The sequence below is a fragment of the Natator depressus genome, chromosome 19, assembly GCF_965152275.1.
Source record: "Natator depressus isolate rNatDep1 chromosome 19, rNatDep2.hap1, whole genome shotgun sequence".
NCBI classification, from domain to species: Eukaryota; Metazoa; Chordata; order Testudines; family Cheloniidae; genus Natator; species Natator depressus.
Window position 1 is genome coordinate 4112834 of NC_134252.1, and position 18112 is coordinate 4130945.

Sequence of the window (18112 nt, forward strand, 5' to 3'; positions counted from 1 at the left end):
GTTCCCCTCTCCCTCCGCATCTTTGCACCATTGTCAGTGCACGAAGTAACTTCCAATCCCATGGCTAGGCCATGGCATACAGAGAATCTCACACAACCTATGAGTGGCAGATGCACAGAGATTTATTAGCAGGCTCTGATCCATTACAACCATCTGGCAGGTGCTGTGTTGAAAGTTGCATAAAACAGATTAGGTCTCTGGGCCCAACCCAGTGCCCCATTGAAGACAGTGTCACAGATCTGGTTGAGCTCCCTTCGCTGCACACTCCCCAGACTGCTGTGAGGGGGATCCAAATACTGAATCCCATATGCCCTTAGCTTGCTGGGGATGGCAGAGGTTACACACCGTTCCTGGCTTTGGATCTTTAGGCCCACACTCCAGGTGCTGATCTCATACCTGACACCCCTTTGAGCACTGAGGCCCCTGCAGTCCAAGTGCCTGGGCCCTGAGACTAATGCCATCTACACCATGCCTCCCCAGCAGCTCTTGCATGTTCCCAGGGCCCCCTGCAGGGTTGCATGACAGCAGAAGCAAATGGACACAGGTGTAGCAAAAGGTTTGTAACTCAGTGCCTCTTAAGTAAAGAGCAAAAGCACAAGAGAGCATATATCATTGAGAAAACAACCCCCCCCTCCTGAATGCAATGCTCCTCACTCCGGCTCACCCTTCCCTTGGGGGTCCATCTGCGTTCAGGTGGGCAGGGCTCTCCACTACTTCATCAAGTTCTGCCAGCCACTCCCCTCATCTTCAGCTGTTGGAAATGGCTGAAGAGCCAGACTAGCACAGCTCCTGCCCTTTTATAACCTCTGTCAGGTGACCTCCTGATCAGCCTCAACAGGTGAGCACAGACCCCTACCAGGTGACTTTGTAACCAGGTGACCTCTCCCTGAATAGCCCAGTTCTCCTGGGTAGGAGCCAACCTTTTGTTTAAGGTGCTTCTATGTGAATATAGTATCATCAAGGTTTAACAACCCTCTATTGTTAGCTTTGTGCCACTACCCCTTGGAATCCCAGGCCATCTTGGAGGTAAAAGGACAACAGAGAAGGCAACCAAACCCCATATTCAAAATGGTGTTTTCAGTCCAAAGAATATTCCTGGTTTCAAATAGAGTTCATAAACTGTACATTGAAAGAGCTCCCAAATCATCACAGAAGGACTTTATATTCCAGGTATATTTATAAATCGTTTATGATACTTGAGGCACCATTTATTGAAATGTCTACGGACTGTTATTGAGACCAACAGCTGCTTATAGACATGGCTTCAAACCTCCCGCGACACTTTCCACTAGTATGTTTATGCCCATTTAAAAAACACATGACTCTGTCTATAACATGCCTAGAACATCTACAAATCATTTATCAACCCTTTGTAAAGTACTGAAGATGACCAAGAAACCAGCAAATTTTCTCACAAATTTCATCCCTTTTTATTTTGTTGTTGTTGTTGTTGAAAAAAAAATAGAAATTTGGAAAGTGCTGACTGGCTCTGCTATTTGTCAATGTACTTTTCATACACAGCGCGATCCTGCCTTCAATGGGCACTGGATTGAAAACCCTTAGAGAAATGATTCTAATAAGCCTTTGATTACTTTGTTGGTGAGTCTGCAGGGAATGACGCTGGTGAGAAGTTTGCACTGGTTGATGGAGTCTGTGCAAGGGATTGTGAATGCCAGGACATGATATAGGACCCTCTTCTCCCTTCACTAGCAGCACCCTCCCTGCTATATAAAGGGACAGACCCGAATGGAGCCTGCTCTGAGGATGATGTACTAAGACTCTGGTTCTGCTGTGCACAGTGATGGCAGCCTATGGGCTTGCTCAGCAGCTCCCTGTCCTGGCGCCGGGTGGCGAGCTCCCAGCACCGCTTGGCGACCAGGTAGGTCATCTCGCAGAGATTGAGAAGGATGCACAGGGTGGCGGTGGCCACCATGAAGTAGGTGAAGAGTTTCTTCTCAGTGGGCCTGGCGATGAAGCAGTTGACCGTGTTGGGGCAGGGGGCCTCGGTGCACCGCCCCACGCGGGGCAGGTTAAAATTGGCATAGAGCCGGTGGAAGATGCAAAGGAAAGTCACGTCCACAGCAACTTTGAAGATGAGACTGAGCAGGTAGGTCCACCACAGTCCTCCCCGCTTCTTGCCGGGGTCAGGGTAGAGCTGGCGGCAGTTCTCTCCCTCCGCCTCCCTGTGCTTCCTCTACTTGGCCTCCTGGTAGGCCACAAGCATGACCACCAGCAGGGAGGGGCAGGTGACCAAGATGAGCTGCAGGGCCCAGAGGCGGATGTGGGAGACGGGGAAGAAGTGGTCATAACAGACGTTGGAGCAGCCGGGCTGGCGCGTGTTGCACTCGAAGTCCCTCTGATCGTCGCTCTACACCCGCTCCGCAGCCACCACGTAGACCAGGAAGTGGAAGATGACGACCACGGAGAGCCAGACGCGCCCGAAGGCCGTGGAGTCCTTGTTCACCCCGCTCAGGAGCTCCTGGAGCCAGGACCAATTCATCCTCTCGTTTGGGGTTAGTAGAGCAGGAGCTGGAGCGGAGACAACCAAGCTGCAGTGAGTGGAACGGGTTACAGGAGGGCTAGACTGCAGCAAGCACTGTGTTCCTGCACAAGGGAGTCAGAACCACCCTGTGGGGGCTACACATCCCTGGGGTCTCCTGGGGCCTTGGCGCCAGCCCTACGCCCTTGGCCAGCAGTGGAGACAGTCCAGGGTGCAGGCCATCAGTAAATTCCTGCCCCTCACCCTGAGCAAGGGAGAGGCAGGGGTGAACTGTGCCTCATGGTTGGGTCTCTGAGTTAGGATTCCCTCCCCGGCTCTTCTTGGGGCGGTGCCGCTAATACACATGCCTTGCTCAGGGCTGTGTCTGAAGGAACAATGTACCTCTGGATTCGACATAAGCCCCATTACCACTGCTCTCGTCTCCCCGCCAGCGAAGAGTACCACCAGCATTCTCATGTGGCCTGCACTGATCGGAGCCACGCACGTTGCCGGAGATCAAGCCCATGACCTCAGGAAAGCAAGTGAGTCTGTAATGGGATCAGCATGCAGACCACAGCCCGCTTGTACTCTAGGATGAAATTCAGTCCCATGCAGCACCAAGCTCAGGCCCCCTTTAAATCCAATTTAAGCCCTCATGTGCGCTGACCTCTGCCTATAACCTCTGCTTAAGACAACAGAGTCCTGCAAGTGATGGCTAGTCCTTTTGCTGGCTCGTTGTACAGGGCTGGATTTCACCCTTGGCCCACACACCTGTGCTTGTTTTCCCCAGCATGCATTTCACACCGTCTGCTATTACCCATTGCCCCCTCCCAACCCGCAGTGTCTTCCACAAGGCCATGCTGAGCAAAATGGGTGCAGTTGTCTGAAGAAAAGAACAGAAACCACCAGGAGCATTGCCTCGGGTGTGACAGCATGCTGCATACCAGGGACTTAATTGGAGTTGACAGTTTCACAGCAGGAGGCCACAGGGACGAAATTCCCTCCCCTCCAAATTCTCTTAAAGAGATGCAAAGTTTTCAGAAAGTACCTTTCTCTCCATATGCGTTTTTCAAAGGCCCAGAGTTTCCAAAGGGACTAGTGATTTCAGGTGATCTAACTTCAGACACCTTAAAGAGACTCGCCTTTCAGAAAGAAAACTGAAAATCTGGCCTTTTTAAGGCACCTAAAGTCAGAACCCCCCCAACCCCCTAAAATGGAAGTTCCTTAAATGACTAGTGGTTTAGGAAAATCTCGGCCCAAGATAACAATGAAAACCCAATAATAAAAACTGAACGTCACATTCAACGTTAATGTTACCGATGAGGACGCTTACAATGGAATTATTTTTCGTTATTCATTCCAGAAAACGGTCAGTTATGGATTGAGGTCCTCGCAGTGCAGCCCGAGTCACTGCAGAACACAACATGTTACTGCAGTAAACCAGATCAGGCTTTGCCATTTTAGTGCTGTTGTTTTATCCATTTTTGTTTATTAACGAGATGGGGATGTTGTGTTAATGTGTTTCCATGGGGCTCTGTTCATAGATTCTTCAGTCCACTGGGTCACTTACTTCTCCAGTTGTTGGCCTGACCCTGTCCACCTTTACTTACCTGAGCAGGCCTTGCTCAGATGGGTAGTGCCACTGATTAGAGACTCCACAGGGAAGGAAGGGTTTGCATGAAGAGTCTTAAAGTATACACTGTTGTGTAATGCCTTGCTCTGAACAGGCCACTGAAGTCAAGGTGCTGTTCCAGCTAAGGGTGGGGAGAAGGTGGGGGTGGGGGGCGCAGAATCTGGCCTTCTGTGTATTCAGTGTGTGAAAGAAAAGGCAAAATTATGAGATAACAATCGGGGGGAGGGGCAGCATGATGTAGGGGCTAGGGCACAGGGCTAGGAGACCTGCATTCCATTCTCCCCTCTGCCATTGATGGGCTGTGTGACCTCTGGCAAGTCACGTGACATCACTGTACTTGGTTCTCCTAGCACCCTTAGGCTGTCTTGTCTTCTTAGACTATAAACTCTTTGGAGCATGTATTATGCTTAGCACAACGGGGACCAGAGTTTTGTTGTGGCCCCTACACACTCCAGTAATGCAATAAGATTACTCTACAAGGTGTTTCTCTTGGGTTTGGGTCCGCGCTTTGCATTGGACATACCCTTCCATCCAGTTCCAAACATCTGCAGCGCTAGTGAAAAAGCAGGTGCCGTTACTGGCGGAGACTGGCAGTTTGCACCCAGATTTTTCAGAAAATTTGAAAATACCCCCTTCGTGATAATGTCGAGCATTCTTAGCTTCTGAGCTCTTCAGGGCAGGGACTGTGTCCTCGTGCGTGTTGGTGCAGCCCCTAGCACATGGGGCACTGATCCCAATTGGGGCTGGGGGCCTTCTACAATATCAATATTAAATACTGCCAGTAATTTGATTATAGCTTTCCATAGCAAATAAACAACAAAGCTCACCTCCATGAAATCACCGGACTATACAGTGTACCCTCTAGCAAGTCGACGATGCGATCTATCATATTCACAACATCTGGAGCTACTGATCTATCAACATTGGTGCTTATGCCATGCACTTCGCTTTGATACCTGAATGTGACACATACATAAATTCACGAACCGATCAGAACCTCAGTGACAATAAATTACGACTGGAATGTAACTTTGCACTGTCAAAATGCTTTAGCAACGTGAAACATGGTAAGCAGTAATACTGTGTGTCTTATCACGTGAATGTCTCTGTTACATATTCACACCCCATGCACACAGCACTTGCCTCCTGAGAGAAGACGCTATGCCAGCTTGCAGAACTGCGAAATGTATCATCCTGCATGTAGGCTCCTTTAAATCATACTGCATCCTCCCACCCAGGGTATTTCCCCTAGCCCAAGCGAGCACCCTCCATGCCTCTTACCTGACAGTAGAGAAGCCCATAAACTCTCTCTAGCTATTCCATTGCAGCGCAGTCTGAAAGGTCTCGCTGTCTTTGCTGATGCACCGGGGATACGTACACCTGCTGGGCGTGCCTCCCTTTCGCCAACAAGCTCAGCAGCCCTTCTTCAGAGAGGTGTTTTTTTTAAAAAAAGCCTAGAGTCACAGAAATATAAAATGGACCTGACATGTTAGCTCAGAATTACAGCCAGTGCCCATTGAGCTCCGTGGGAGTTTTGCCATGGACTTCATAGAGACAAGGGCTTGGCCTTATCTGGGCTTTGATACACTGCACAATGTGTGAGAGCAGAAGGATAATGCTTTGCCTGCCTTAGCAAAATTGCTTTGGAAGCAGGAATCCACTAAGGTGCCAACCCCACTCCTGCTATCCACTCAGGTGCTACCCCCATTTTGCAGACAACAAGACCACGGCTTTGAGAGGTGAAATGACTCAGCCAAGGTCCTGGAGCAGAGTCTGGGCCGGGCACATCACCAGCACTCGGCACGTAATAATCAATTCACAAGACATTACATGAGTGAAGCTGGAAACTAAACCAAAAGAGATTCCTGGTCCCCTGTTCTCAGCTCCAACCCCTCTCAGCTCCCACCCTGCTAATCAAAGATGATTAGCTATGAGGATGCTGGCTTCCAGAGGCTATTCTCTTTCTGATTCAGTGGTTGTTTGTAGGTGAATCTTGGCTCTTTATAAAAGTAAAGGTTTTAAAATTTTTAATAGTGTTTAGAAAATTGCTTTCCATGCATTATATTACAAGAAGGCTTCTCCCAAGCCACACACATGAATAGAGGCACTGCCAAACCACAGGTTGTCCAGGTTCCGATACCCAACAGCGGCCAGGAGCAGCTGCTTCAAAGGAAGATGAAGAGGGCCATATTTCCAAGGGTGAGAAGCTCTTTCGGAGAACTAGGGAGTTTATTCCACCTGTCTCCGCAAGCAAATCTTCAACGCTGTAAAAATGGTTTATTTGGGGTGTTCATAGTCACAAATATTTATGCTGCAGTGTTATATTGGTTTTAAGCTAAAACAAAGAACAAGAAACAGAAATAAAGCCCATTTCTTACAAAGAGACATTTTTATTCGTTGCAAGGGTACACAAGACGAGAAATACATATGGGGGTGAGATCTGCAGCGGGTGTAAATGGGCACAACTCCGATCTCTGCAGCGCAGCTGAGCGGATTCATAGCAGCTGAGGGGCTGGTCTATGGACTGCGCAGTGCAGTGGCTAAACGAATTGTTCACACTGAGCTTTTAAATAATGTACATCATGTCCACACCGCATGGTTTTGCAGAAGGTCATCAGTGCTATATATGCTACCTTAGCTCTGTGAACATGGAACGAGTATAGAATTCCACCCTCTGGGAGCGGATCACCCCCGAAATGCCACCACCTCTGGGGTGGAACACAGCAGCCATCCAGTGCCAGTGCCCTCAAATCATCATTTTCTTTTTAGGATGGGGAGTGAGGTTTCTGAGAATTTAGGGCAGCAGGATGCAGTTTCCTGCTTTGGCTCTCTCATCACTAGCTACTCCCTGAAGGATGCTATGGGATGTTGAATGACAAATGATTCCGCAGGAAGAGGGTCACCTACACAGCTGCCTTTGCACCACCAATCAACATTACCCAATGGAACAACTTCCTATCAAGGGATGTGGTGGATGCTCCACCGTGTGGAGTCTTTAAATCAAGACTGGATGCCTTTTGAAAAGATGAGGTCTAGCTCAACTGGAAGTTATGGGCTTGACGCCGAAATAGCTGGGTGGAATTCTCTGGCCTGTATGATGCAGGAGGTCACACGGGATGATCAAAATGGCCTTGAAAACCAGTGAATCTAGGAGATTTTTTTTCTTTCCCTTTGGCTGCCGCCTTACCCCTTTCCCCCGTCAGCAAAACTCTTTAATTCCCTAAGGGTGAACGGATTCCCCATCACCAACATTAGCATGTGTTTAGTTTCCATGACTTGAATCTCTGGCAGGATGGATTATTGGTCATTTCCCGTAGACGGTAAAATGCTGCATTATTTTCATTGGGAAGCCTTCTGTTCTTTGTAGTGTCTTCTGCTACCCCCAGTTGGTCCTGTTGGGTTAAGCAAAGCTGAAGAACTGTTCATGAAATGAGGCACTTTGGAGACCTCATGCCCCTTTCCCCAGCAGGCTTGGAGAGAAAATACCCACTTGGTCTAGGCATCCCCACCCAAGGAACATTCACGGCCAGGCCGGATTTCTCCAACCTTCCCCTACCATTTGGCATGTCAGCTCAGGGACAGACAGAAGGGCCTGGGTCTGTTTCCACAGTGGCACTAGCTCTGTTGGCTGAGAAATTCTCACTGCCAGCTGAGAAGTCTGGCTTGTTCCTTACATCCCACTCCTCTCTCTGAGGCTTGACCTTCCAATTGACTCCTTTAAAGTTAGTCTGGGCATGCCACTGAAAAACACAGGGGGGCACAATCCTGCATGCTATCTCACCACAGGAATTGCCAGGCCGGGTCACAGCATGGGTCCTTTGAGCCAGTGTCCTGTCTCCAGTAGTGGCCAGCAGCAGACCCATCAAATCTCCTAAGTCTAAATCCTACAACTCTCGGCTTTGCATTAAGAACATAAGAACGGCCATACTGGGTCAGACCAAAGGTCCATCTAGCCCAGTATCCTGTCTACTGACAGTGGCCAATGCCAGGTGCCCCAGAGGGAATGAACAGAACAGGGAATCATCAAGTGATCCATCCCCTGTCGCCCATTGCCAGCTTCCGGCGAACAGAGGCTAGGGACCCCATCCCTGCCCATTGTGGCTAATGGCCATTGATGGACCTATCCTCCATGAACTTATCTAGTTCTTTTTTGAACCCTGTTATAGTCTTGCCCTTCACAACATCCTCTGAACATTCCCTTTCTCCCTGCTTCTCTCCAGCCAGTGGTTCCTATAGAGCTTCCCTCTGACTAGAGAGACCATTCTTCTCTACAGTGCCTGAGTCCACTTATTTCCACCAGACCAATGCAATGCAGGGGGAGCACCCAATGTCGTTAACACCTGGGCGTGTGATGGGAGCAGAGCTGCCAGCAGAGGCCGGGTCTGATCTTGGCTTGCGATGTCTTCAGGCCCGGCCAACAAGGAGGGTTGGTCTCGAACGAGGGCCGTTCTGCATGGAGACAGCCTCCCTACGTCTTTCCCTCTGCTTAGGAGATAACATCTTCTCCTATCGGGGAACTGGCTGTGTTTGGAGCCGCGACTAGCTTGCAATCTGCAGCATGGAAAACCCGCCCTCCCGGCTCAAGGCTGTCCTGCTCGCCATGGGAGCGGGAACAGTCCTTGCTATGAACGACGCTCCTGAACTGCCTGGTTTCCCTCCGGCTGCTCTCGCGTCTGGACAGCAGGGACTCTCGGCACCGTTTCCCTACCAGGTAGCAGGCCTCCATCAAGCTGAGCAGGATGCAGAGGTAGGCTGTGATCACCATGGAGAGGGTGAAGATGTTCTTCTCCGTGGGCCGGGAGATGAAGCAGTCCACGATGTTGGGGCATGGGGGGATCTCGCACTTCACCACGCCGGGGGGGGTGTAGTTCTTGTAGAACTGGTGGAAGATGTAGAGGAAAACCATGTCCACAGCAGCCTTAAAGACGAGGCTGAGCAGGTAGGTCCACCACAGCCCTCCCCGCTTCTTACCGGGGTTGGGGTAGAGCCGGCGGCAGTTCTCGCCCGCTACCTCCCGGTGCTTCTGCTCCCTGGCTTCCCGGTAGGCCACGTGCATGACCACCAGCAGGGAGGGGCAGGTGACCAGGATGAGCTGCAGGGCCCAGAGGCGGATGTGGGTGTGGCGGTTCAATGACAAGACAGAACACAGCTTTTAGCAAGCAAGCAGGCTGGTCTCTAACGGGCTTCTCCTGTCAGCTTTTCACCTTCCCCTTTATTCTCTCTCTCTCCCCCCGCGCATTACATTCTCCAACAGATAAAAGGAATACACTGGCTTTGTTTAACATTCTTATTTACCAATTTCTGTCTACCGCATTCCTTGCTCTCGGGCCTTGAGCCCAGTCCTGAGAGGCTTCCCACGATTCATATCATCTTGGCGAGATTCCAAGGTTGATGCCCTTGAAAGGAGCTGTGTGTGCACTACTCCTACACAACACTCCGGGTGTGCCCTGAATGTTGCCAAGCGCATAAACCTTTATGAATCCTACATCCCCTCCTTTTTTGTTTATTTGTGCTCGGCCATCTCATGGTAGCCATCAATTTGCATTTGCAAGCCAATTAACTCCCGGACAGACAAGGTCATAACTCGTGGAGCCTGCCAGGGCGGGTCTCGACAAAGCCTTAACAAAAAGGAATACATTGTACACAGCAGCAGCAAAAAATAAGCTTAAGAAGGTAAAGTGTGATTGGCCGGGCCCCAATTAGCCATGCTAGAGTACTGGGAAGAGAGGTTCGAGTAAGCAGCGAGCATCATCTCATTCCCAGTTTCCTCAGGGTGATGACATACTGAAATAAGGCACGTACCTAACAATTCTTCAGCTGCTACAAAATCAAATAAACAAAAGTGGGTAACATTTGCTATTGAAGCCAATCTTTCCCATAGGTTATATGTCATTCGGGCCCATAACGGAGAAGGCGCTCCTGAGTCAACCCCTCCAGAAAATAGCAGGCACAAAAGGCATACAATCAATACAGAATTAGCAATAATTTGGGCGAGAATCGCCACAAACAAAGTCTCAGGAGTCTCTGGCTGTTGGTTTGCTGCCAGTCTTCGTTGAGCTGCGGCGACCAATGCTTTTACTGCTCCCCATGTCACGGGCTGGCTTGTCACGGCCTAGCTTGGGATGCTACGTCTCCTCCGTCTCCGTCTTGCCGTTGTCGACCCGGGAGGCACCGCGTTCTCCTCCAAGGTCAGCTGAAACTCCGGTATGGGGTTCGACAGCCCCTGGTGCCACGCCATGCTGTTTCAGTGCCGGTCGCACACACCGGGCTGGAACCCACAACGGTCCTGCAGGAAGAAACACAGCAGCATATCCCCGACCCCAAGTGATTAAAGGCACTGGGCCCAACCATTGCAGATCAGGCAGCTGACAGTAATAGACACGCGGTCTTTCCAGTACCTCAGATTTGTGAAAATGGCGATCCGCGGGGGTCTGCTGATCTGCGTTCAGCGTTAAATTATTTAAAGTAAACAAAAGGATATGCATTTGTTGTTGAATGTCTCCTAAGGTTCGGAGACGCAGCTCCCCTTGTTTTAATTGTTTGTCGAGCAAGATTTTTAGCATGCGATTTGCACGTTCAACAATAGCTTGGCCTGTGGAATTATAAGGGATCCCGTGTTTGAGACGGATGTCCCATTGGGCACAAAAGATGAAAAGTGCTGTGGAGCAATAGGCTGGGGCATTATCCATTTTTATCTGGCTTGGGTGACCCATAACAGCAAAACAGGCTAGCAAATGGTGAATAACTTTGGGAGTGGCTTCCCCACGCTCTGGGGTCGCCCAAAGGAATCCCAAATAGGTATCAATGAAAACATGTAAAAACGAATAGGGGTGGAATTGTGGCACGTGAGTGACGTCCATTTGCCACAGCTGATTCGCTGCGGTACCTCTGGGGTTAACGGCATAAAAAAAGGTAGGGGCAGCAGCGGCACAGTGGAGGCAGGAACGAACAATAGAACGTGCATGATCAGCAGGAATATGAAACTGCCGGGCCAAAACAGAGGCAGACTGATGGAAAAAGGCATGGCTTTCAATGGGGTCAGAAAAGAGGGAATTTACCTGACCACGTAACGCGCGATCAGCGCGTGCATTGCCCTCAGTGAGTGACCCAGGCAGAGGGGTATGACTGCGAATGTGAGCAACAAAATAAGGGAAATTACGAGTGGTGATGAAATACTGTAAAGACAAAAACAGGCCAAGAAGGTCCGCATCGACCTGAGGGGTAATGAGGGCAAGGGGTAAATGATCAATTACCTGATAAACATAATGCGTGTCCATGATCAAATTAAAGGAACAATCAGCAAAAAATTGAAAGGCCAAAATAACAGCAGCTAATTCCAAGGACTAGTAAAGCTCTCCAAGCGCTGTGCATGCAAATATTGTTGTACAAGTGAATGAAGCGCTTTCAGCTTTTCTAGAGGGAGCGGTCACTGGTCAATCCATATGGGCTCTAAGGATTGCCATACCAATGGTAATGCGGATGGCAAGGTGGGTGAGGGAGGATTTTGGGCCATTATATATTAATATTGAGGGTGGTGTCCAGCTTTGTAAGTAAATCACGGCCCCAAATATTGAGGTGGACAGGGAGTACAAAAGGGCGGATAGTAGCAAGGGTACGGCCTCCCGGTTTAGAGACTGTGACCCAAGACAAACTCTGTCGCCCGGGTTTACTACCCCCGATCCCCCACAACTCTTTAGAAGGAACCGTAGGCCAACTAACCGGCCACTCTGGATCACGAATCACCGTAACGTCAGCTCCAGTGTCCACCAGCCCTGTGAAAGGAACATCATTTAAGAGAAGTGTTAACTGAGGTTTCGAGGGGCGGACTGACATTGTCAGAGCAACAAGTGGAGAGGACGCGCTGTGAGACGGCGAGTGAGACAACGTTGATCCAAAGCCGCCTCCGCCCCGAGTTCGATCCTCGGCAGCTGGCACCTGATAGGGGACTAAAATCAATTGTGCAATTGATCGTCCACGCGGGAGCGACTGTGGAAGATGAGTCCACACCTGAACCTTAATAATGCCGGTGTAATCGGCATCAATGACCCCGGGGATGACAAAAAAGCCCTGTTTCCCAGCATGAGAGCGAGGGAGAACGAGACCCACAAAGCCGGCAGGGAGAGGTCCCGTAACCTGGGTAGGTATGGCGCAGACCTCCCCTGGCAGCCGAAAATCAGTGTCCTCCTGCATGATCAAATCAAGCCCTGCACTTCCAGCAGTCGCCGCCCTCATAGAGTCTATGGATTTTAAGGCAGAGGAACGGTTGTCTGAGTGGGAAACACCCCCGTTTGGCCCTGGGTTCGGGGGGGACCCGTTGTGCGGTTTCCCGACCCGCTACGACACTGATTAGCCCAGTGATAGCCCTTCCGACACTTGGGGCACTTCTTTGAGGGGCGGGCGGGCGCCGTCGATGAGCGGCACTCCCGCTGAAAGTGACCCTCCTTACCACAGCGGTAACAACGCTTCCCCTCCTTCCCAGTTTTTCGCAGGGCGGCAGCCAGAACTCCAGCCTTATGTGCTTGGGTTCCGATGTTTTGGCACGCCCGCAGCATGTCCGACAGCTCTAGAATTCCAGAGGCTTGTGCAGCCTGGAGAGCACGGCGGCAATCCTCGTTCGCATTTTCAACCGCCATTTTTAACAGGATCTCCTGAGCTGCCACAGGGTTATCCACCTGTCGGAGGATAGCCTCCTGCAATCTGTTGGTAAAATCCATAAAGGACTCTGATGCGCCCTGACGGATACTGGCAAAGCTTTTGGTAGGCCTGCCCGAATCTGGGACCTTCCGGAAAGCATGCTGGGCGCAGGTGGAAATAATGGGGAAGACAGCCTGAGGGAGTTGAGACTGCAGCTGCACGGTAGCAAACTGGCCCTCCCCTGCCAAGTGCTCATAAATGATACCTTGCTCTCTATATACCTGGGCTTGGCGTTCCGCCATCTGCCGATACTCACTAAGCCAAATAACATACTGACTGGGCGTCAGCATCATGCGCAACAGCGCCTTCCAGTCTTCAGGGATCAGGGAGTACCCACTACCTAGCCCTTCAATGAGACCACGCACATACGTGCTAGTCAGGCCGAACTCGCGAATTGCTTTCTTTACCTCTCTGATCACCGAGTAAGGCAAACTGACCCAGTCTGCAACCTGGTTGCCCTGGCCATCATCCTGCCAGGTCACAGGACAAACTGAGACCAGATCAGCCAGCTCCTCTGCTGTAAGATCTGAGCGAGTCTTCGCTGCGTGAACCATTTGTTGCACCAGCGAAAGCCTCTGAGCAGACGCAGACGACCCCCCGGGGGGCCCCGGAGCATGGGGCCCCACGGGCGGAGGGCGATCACACACCGGCTCCGGTGGGGAAGGCCAGGGAGGCGGTGGTAATAGAGGCACTGGGGGCGAAGCAGGGGGAGGGATGGTTGCAGGAGCGGACGGGGGTGGTGGGATTGGCAGTCCCTCTATTGGCGTAGGAGAGGGTCTTTCTGAGGCGACACACTGTTTCGCATTGTCAGGAGGGGGGATGGCTGCAGGAGCGGACGGGCGTGGCGAGATCACCAGCCTCGCGAGGGAGGGCCTGTCCGAGGCGACACGCTGTATCGCATCGCGGCAGAGGTGCCAGGCATGTAAAGCCTGCACGGGCGCCCGAGGCTCTTCATGCAATGTCTGGCCCAACCGCTCCCAGTCCGCTAGCTTAAGGGTTCCGGCTTCAGGGTACCACGGGCATTGGGCACTCACCTCCTGTAGCAGGAGAGTGAGTTCTCGAGTGGGGCAGTCATGATGAGCCTTATGCAGCAAATACTGTAGCTCATTGCGGTGCTGCACTTGCAAAGCAGAGAGGGAGCTTCCCATACTTACCACAATGAAAAATACTCACCGGGATCCGCGAAGCGGATGAGTGACGCGTCTGAAACCCTTGCCGGGCGAGGTGAGTGCTGAGGGCCCCACGTTTGGGCGCCAGTTGTGGCGGTTCAATGACAAGACAGAACACAGCTTTTAGCAAGCAAGCAGGCTGGTCTCTAACGGGCTTCTCCTGTCAGCTTTTCACCTTCCCCTTTATTCTCTCTCTCTCCCCCCGCGCATTACATTCTCCAACAGATAAAAGGAATACACTGGCTTTGTTTAACATTCTTATTTACCAATTTCTGTCTACCGCATTCCTTGCTCTCGGGCCTTGAGCCCAGTCCTGAGAGGCTTCCCACGATTCATATCATCTTGGCGAGATTCCAAGGTTGATGCCCTTGAAAGGAGCTGTGTGTGCACTACTCCTACACAACACTCCGGGTGTGCCCTGAATGTTGCCAAGCGCATAAACCTTTATGAATCCTACATGTGGGAGACGGGGAAGAAGTGGTCGAAGCAGACGTTGGAGCAGCCGGGCTGGCGCGTGTTGCAGTCGAAGTCCTTGTGGTCGTCGCTCCACACCCGCTCCGCCGCCACCACGTAGACCAGCACCCGGAAGATGAAGACCAGGGAGAGCCAGATGCGGCCGAAGGCCGTGGAGTACTTGTTCACCCCACTCAGGAGCCCTTCAAAGACACCCCAGTTCATGGTCTGTGGCGCCCGTTCATTGGGTCTGCAAGGGGAAGAAATAAAGAAACACAAATCAATATTCCAGGCTCCGGCTCTAAGCACACTCCCCTTCCAGAGCTGGGAAGAGAACACAGGAGTCCTGCTTCCTAGTGCCACCCCTACTGCTCTAAGCACTTGTTCCCACTCCCTCTCAGAGATGGAAATGCAACCCAGGTGTCCTGACTTCCAGTTCCACTCCTCCCCAGCTCTAGCCACTAGACCCCACTCCCCTCTAATAGCTGGGAATATAACCCAGGAGTCCTGCCTCTTGCTTCTCCCCACTGCCCAAACACCCCCCCTCCCAGAGCCAGGAACAGAACCCATGTGCTCATGCTGCAGTGGGCATAGACAAAGCATCCTGTGACAGGCTGGCCACAGCCATGGCCCAGACTGCGATGCTGAGAGTGTCTTCTGGGGACAGGGCAATCTTGGAGGGGTTTTATGACCGCCACTCAGCCCTGAGAGCATTTTTTTGTTAACACATAGGCTGAAACTCACCCCTAGCGCAGGCCTATGCAGCACACGAGTTCTCAAACCAGGGCTAGCTGCAGGAGAGATTTAAGTGGTGTCTAGGCCATGTACTGGCTCTCTGCACAGGGGTGAAGTTACCCCGCAGGCCCTGCCGCATTTTGGAAGTCCAGGCAAAGTTTGTTGGTGTCTGAAGTGACCGAGGAACCTAACCAGTCCCTACCGTCTGACGCTCACAACCCCGTGAAGGTACAAATAGCAGAAGGAAGCACCACGTTTAAAGCAGGCAGGGTGATGCAAATCAGAGCCCGCCGCCCCACCAAATGTGTCTGAGCTTGCAAGGGAAGTCTAGGCCTCGTGTAAGCACACGAATTGGAGCTTAGCGATGCTCGATCCCTTCCTAAATGCCGCTTCCTGAAAGGCAAAGGCAGGGCAAGTGAGGAAAGAAAGTCCGTTCCCCCAAGGGCCCCAAGGAACCGGGGTGGACTCATGGCTGAGGCCAGCATAGAAGAGGGTAATATCTAAATAGACTCTGTCACTGAGCTGCCCAGGCCAATGCTGACCCCCTTCCCAGTCTGAACCGGGGCTGCTAATTCGAAGTCCCCTTCCATGCCCCTTCCTCTCTTGGTCACATCTCTAGCCACTGAGCAAAGCTGGGCGAGTCTTGTATTGGAATAAAAGATGGCCTGTACGGTCGGGTTAGACCTCCAGCCAGCAAGAAACCAAAACTCCAGATTTTCTCTGGAGACCATTCCCAGGTGCAGGTTTCGGAGCAAGGTGGCTCTCCCCCACCCATCTCTCTCTTAGGCCGGCCCCTCTTTACTGAGCTATTTGTTATTCACTTGCCTTGAGTTGCCAGGCAGGGCCTCAGAAAACAACCCAGAAAACAAGAAAAGGGATTAATCACATAATAAATCTGCAGCTCTGATGCCAAGGTCCTCTCCCATGGCAGGAATCTGACCTCTGCTACCATGGCAGAGCTATGAACCAGATCTCCCATGCTGCCATCCCTCCACCCCCCAGGCCAGGGCGCTGTGCGTTTGGAGCGGAAGGCTCATTCCTCAGGCCTGACAAACAACTGGAGCTGGCACCTTGTGTAGGCAAGGCAACCGACATCCCAACTTGGCACCAAAACAAAGTCTGGGCAGAAGGATGTTGATAAACCTGGCTGCTGCATCCCGCACAAGGTGGATGCTTGGATAGTGTGGAACAGCCTGGATAAATACCAGGAGGCAGAGGAGGAGGAGGGCGGGAGGACTGGGAAATCTTGAGTCACTCTCAGTACAGACACAAATCAAGAACCAGGAAAATTAGGAAAACTACCCTAGGTTATAGAGGGAGGGAAATGGACCAGTGGTTAGCCCTGATGGCCAGGAGACTTGACTTCTACTCCTGGCTTTGACCCAGAATCACTGTGTGTCTTGGACAAGTCACCGGACCTCTGTGCCTCAGTTTCCCCATCAGTAAATAAGGATGATATTCACCGTCCTTTGCCAAGCTCTTTGAGAGCAGCACATGTACAGTGCTACATGAATGCAAACTACTCTTATTAATCAGACACTCTGCCATAGAGGCATACTGACACACACAACACAGCCCCAGTATGCACCCGCAGCAAATAACACAGCACGCACGACACACAAACTCAGGCATATACAGGACACACGTTCAGAGCCCAGGGGGCTGACTCTGCCCTTATTCAGGTATAAACCTGGAGTAACTTTCTCTCACTCTCCGTCTAGCTAGCTACAGAGCCAGACACAAGACAAGACACATACAAAACACACGCTGACATGCTTCATTGCAAATGCCTAGGACCAGCCGGGGATGCTTTGCTTCTCTCCGCTGTACTGCGGACATAATTCCGAGACAAACCGACAGCCAAAGTTCCTTTTTGTGCCCATGTGTCTGAGACACATGCCCTGGCTTCCAGACCTTCTCTAGCCCTGCAGCCTCCCTAGGTCCAGCTCCAAGCAGCTCCTCCTCCCATGGCGAATGCCCCTTACCTGGTGGGAGGTCCCCTGCAGAGTTCTTCTCTTCCTTAAGGGACTTCGGAGCACAAGGCAGAGCCTGAAGTGCAATGCATCCCTGCATTTTCAGGAGCCAGGAGGAGGAATTTTCAGAGGGAAGCCCTCTTGGGGGCGGGACTAGGAGTTAAGGTGGATTTCCAAGATGCCCGTTGGCTGCCAGCTTGCAGGATTGCTGGAAGGAGAGGCTCGTCCCAATGGCATTTTTAGGCCCTGATCCTGCAAACTCTTAAGGTACGTGCTTAACTTTACTTGCCTGAGCAGCCCTGTTTGCGTCAATAGGATTGCTCAGGGCTGATCTTGACAGGGGCCCTCCAGCCGGTAGTGTAAATAAGGTAGGGCCCGGTGCCAGCACTTGGGGCATGCTGTACCCTCGCTGCCAACAAAGAGGATGCCGGCCACAGAGAACGATACATTTCCTCCCATCCTCACGGGTCACAGGTGTAGCCCGTAGCAGATCCCTCAGCTGCTGCCATGCCTGCAGTTGACACTAAACCACCCCTTCCCAAGCCTGGATGGCCAGGGTATTCTGCCTATGCAGTCCCCCCTAGCCCTATACACCTCCCCACCCGGAGCTCAGCAATGCCTCCTGCAGCTCTTTGCAAACAGCCATGGAGGCTGCAGTCTTGCACAATACAAGCCAGCCCTGGAGTGATTCAGCCGACACCCGGGTGCTTGCAAAACGAGGAGGCAAAGAAAATGATCGCTGCAGCCATGCCAGCAACGGCCCCGTGGGGGCCAGGTCTGGCTGCACTCTAGTCCTTGCCAGCTGGCTGGGGGAGACTCTTTCAGCCCAGTTGTGCAGGGGCCATGACGGCTGCCCCTGCCCAACGCGCGCACGCAGCCCCAGACATGGGGGCCGGGGTGGGGGCAGGAGGAAGAGTGTCTATCACATAGAGCCATAGAGATTCTCTGCTGCTCCCCGCTGCAGCGTAGGCCCCGG

General features: G+C 51.8%; 1 protein-coding gene and 1 pseudogene across 1 annotated transcript; both read right to left on the reverse strand.

The window, feature by feature from the left end:
* Positions 1–1277: 1277 nt before the first annotated feature.
* On the reverse strand, positions 1278–5532 carry LOC141974523 (gap junction beta-4 protein-like; annotated as a pseudogene).
* Positions 5533–6132: 600 nt separating this feature from the next.
* On the reverse strand, positions 6133–17252 carry LOC141974593 (gap junction beta-5 protein-like). The gene is made up of 3 exons (XM_074934416.1): positions 17149–17252; positions 14435–14678; positions 6133–9225 (listed from the first exon to the last, which is right to left on the reverse strand). The coding sequence occupies exons 2-3, from the start codon at positions 14651–14653 to the stop codon at positions 8599–8601; spliced, it is 846 nt and encodes a 281-aa protein (XP_074790517.1). The 5' UTR covers positions 14654–14678; positions 17149–17252; the 3' UTR covers positions 6133–8598.
* Between the last annotated feature and the right edge of the window lie 860 nt (positions 17253–18112).

Excerpts from the sequence above, each read along its gene's own strand:
- LOC141974593 (XM_074934416.1), bottom strand. The coding sequence starts at position 14,653 with ATGAACTGGGGTGTCTTTGAAGGGCTCCTGAGTGGGGTGAACAAGTAC. Across the intron at positions 9,226-14,434 it reads ACTTCTTCCCCGTCTCCCAC|ATCCGCCTCTGGGCCCTGCA; the intron begins ATGTAGGATTCA and ends CGCCACACCCAC.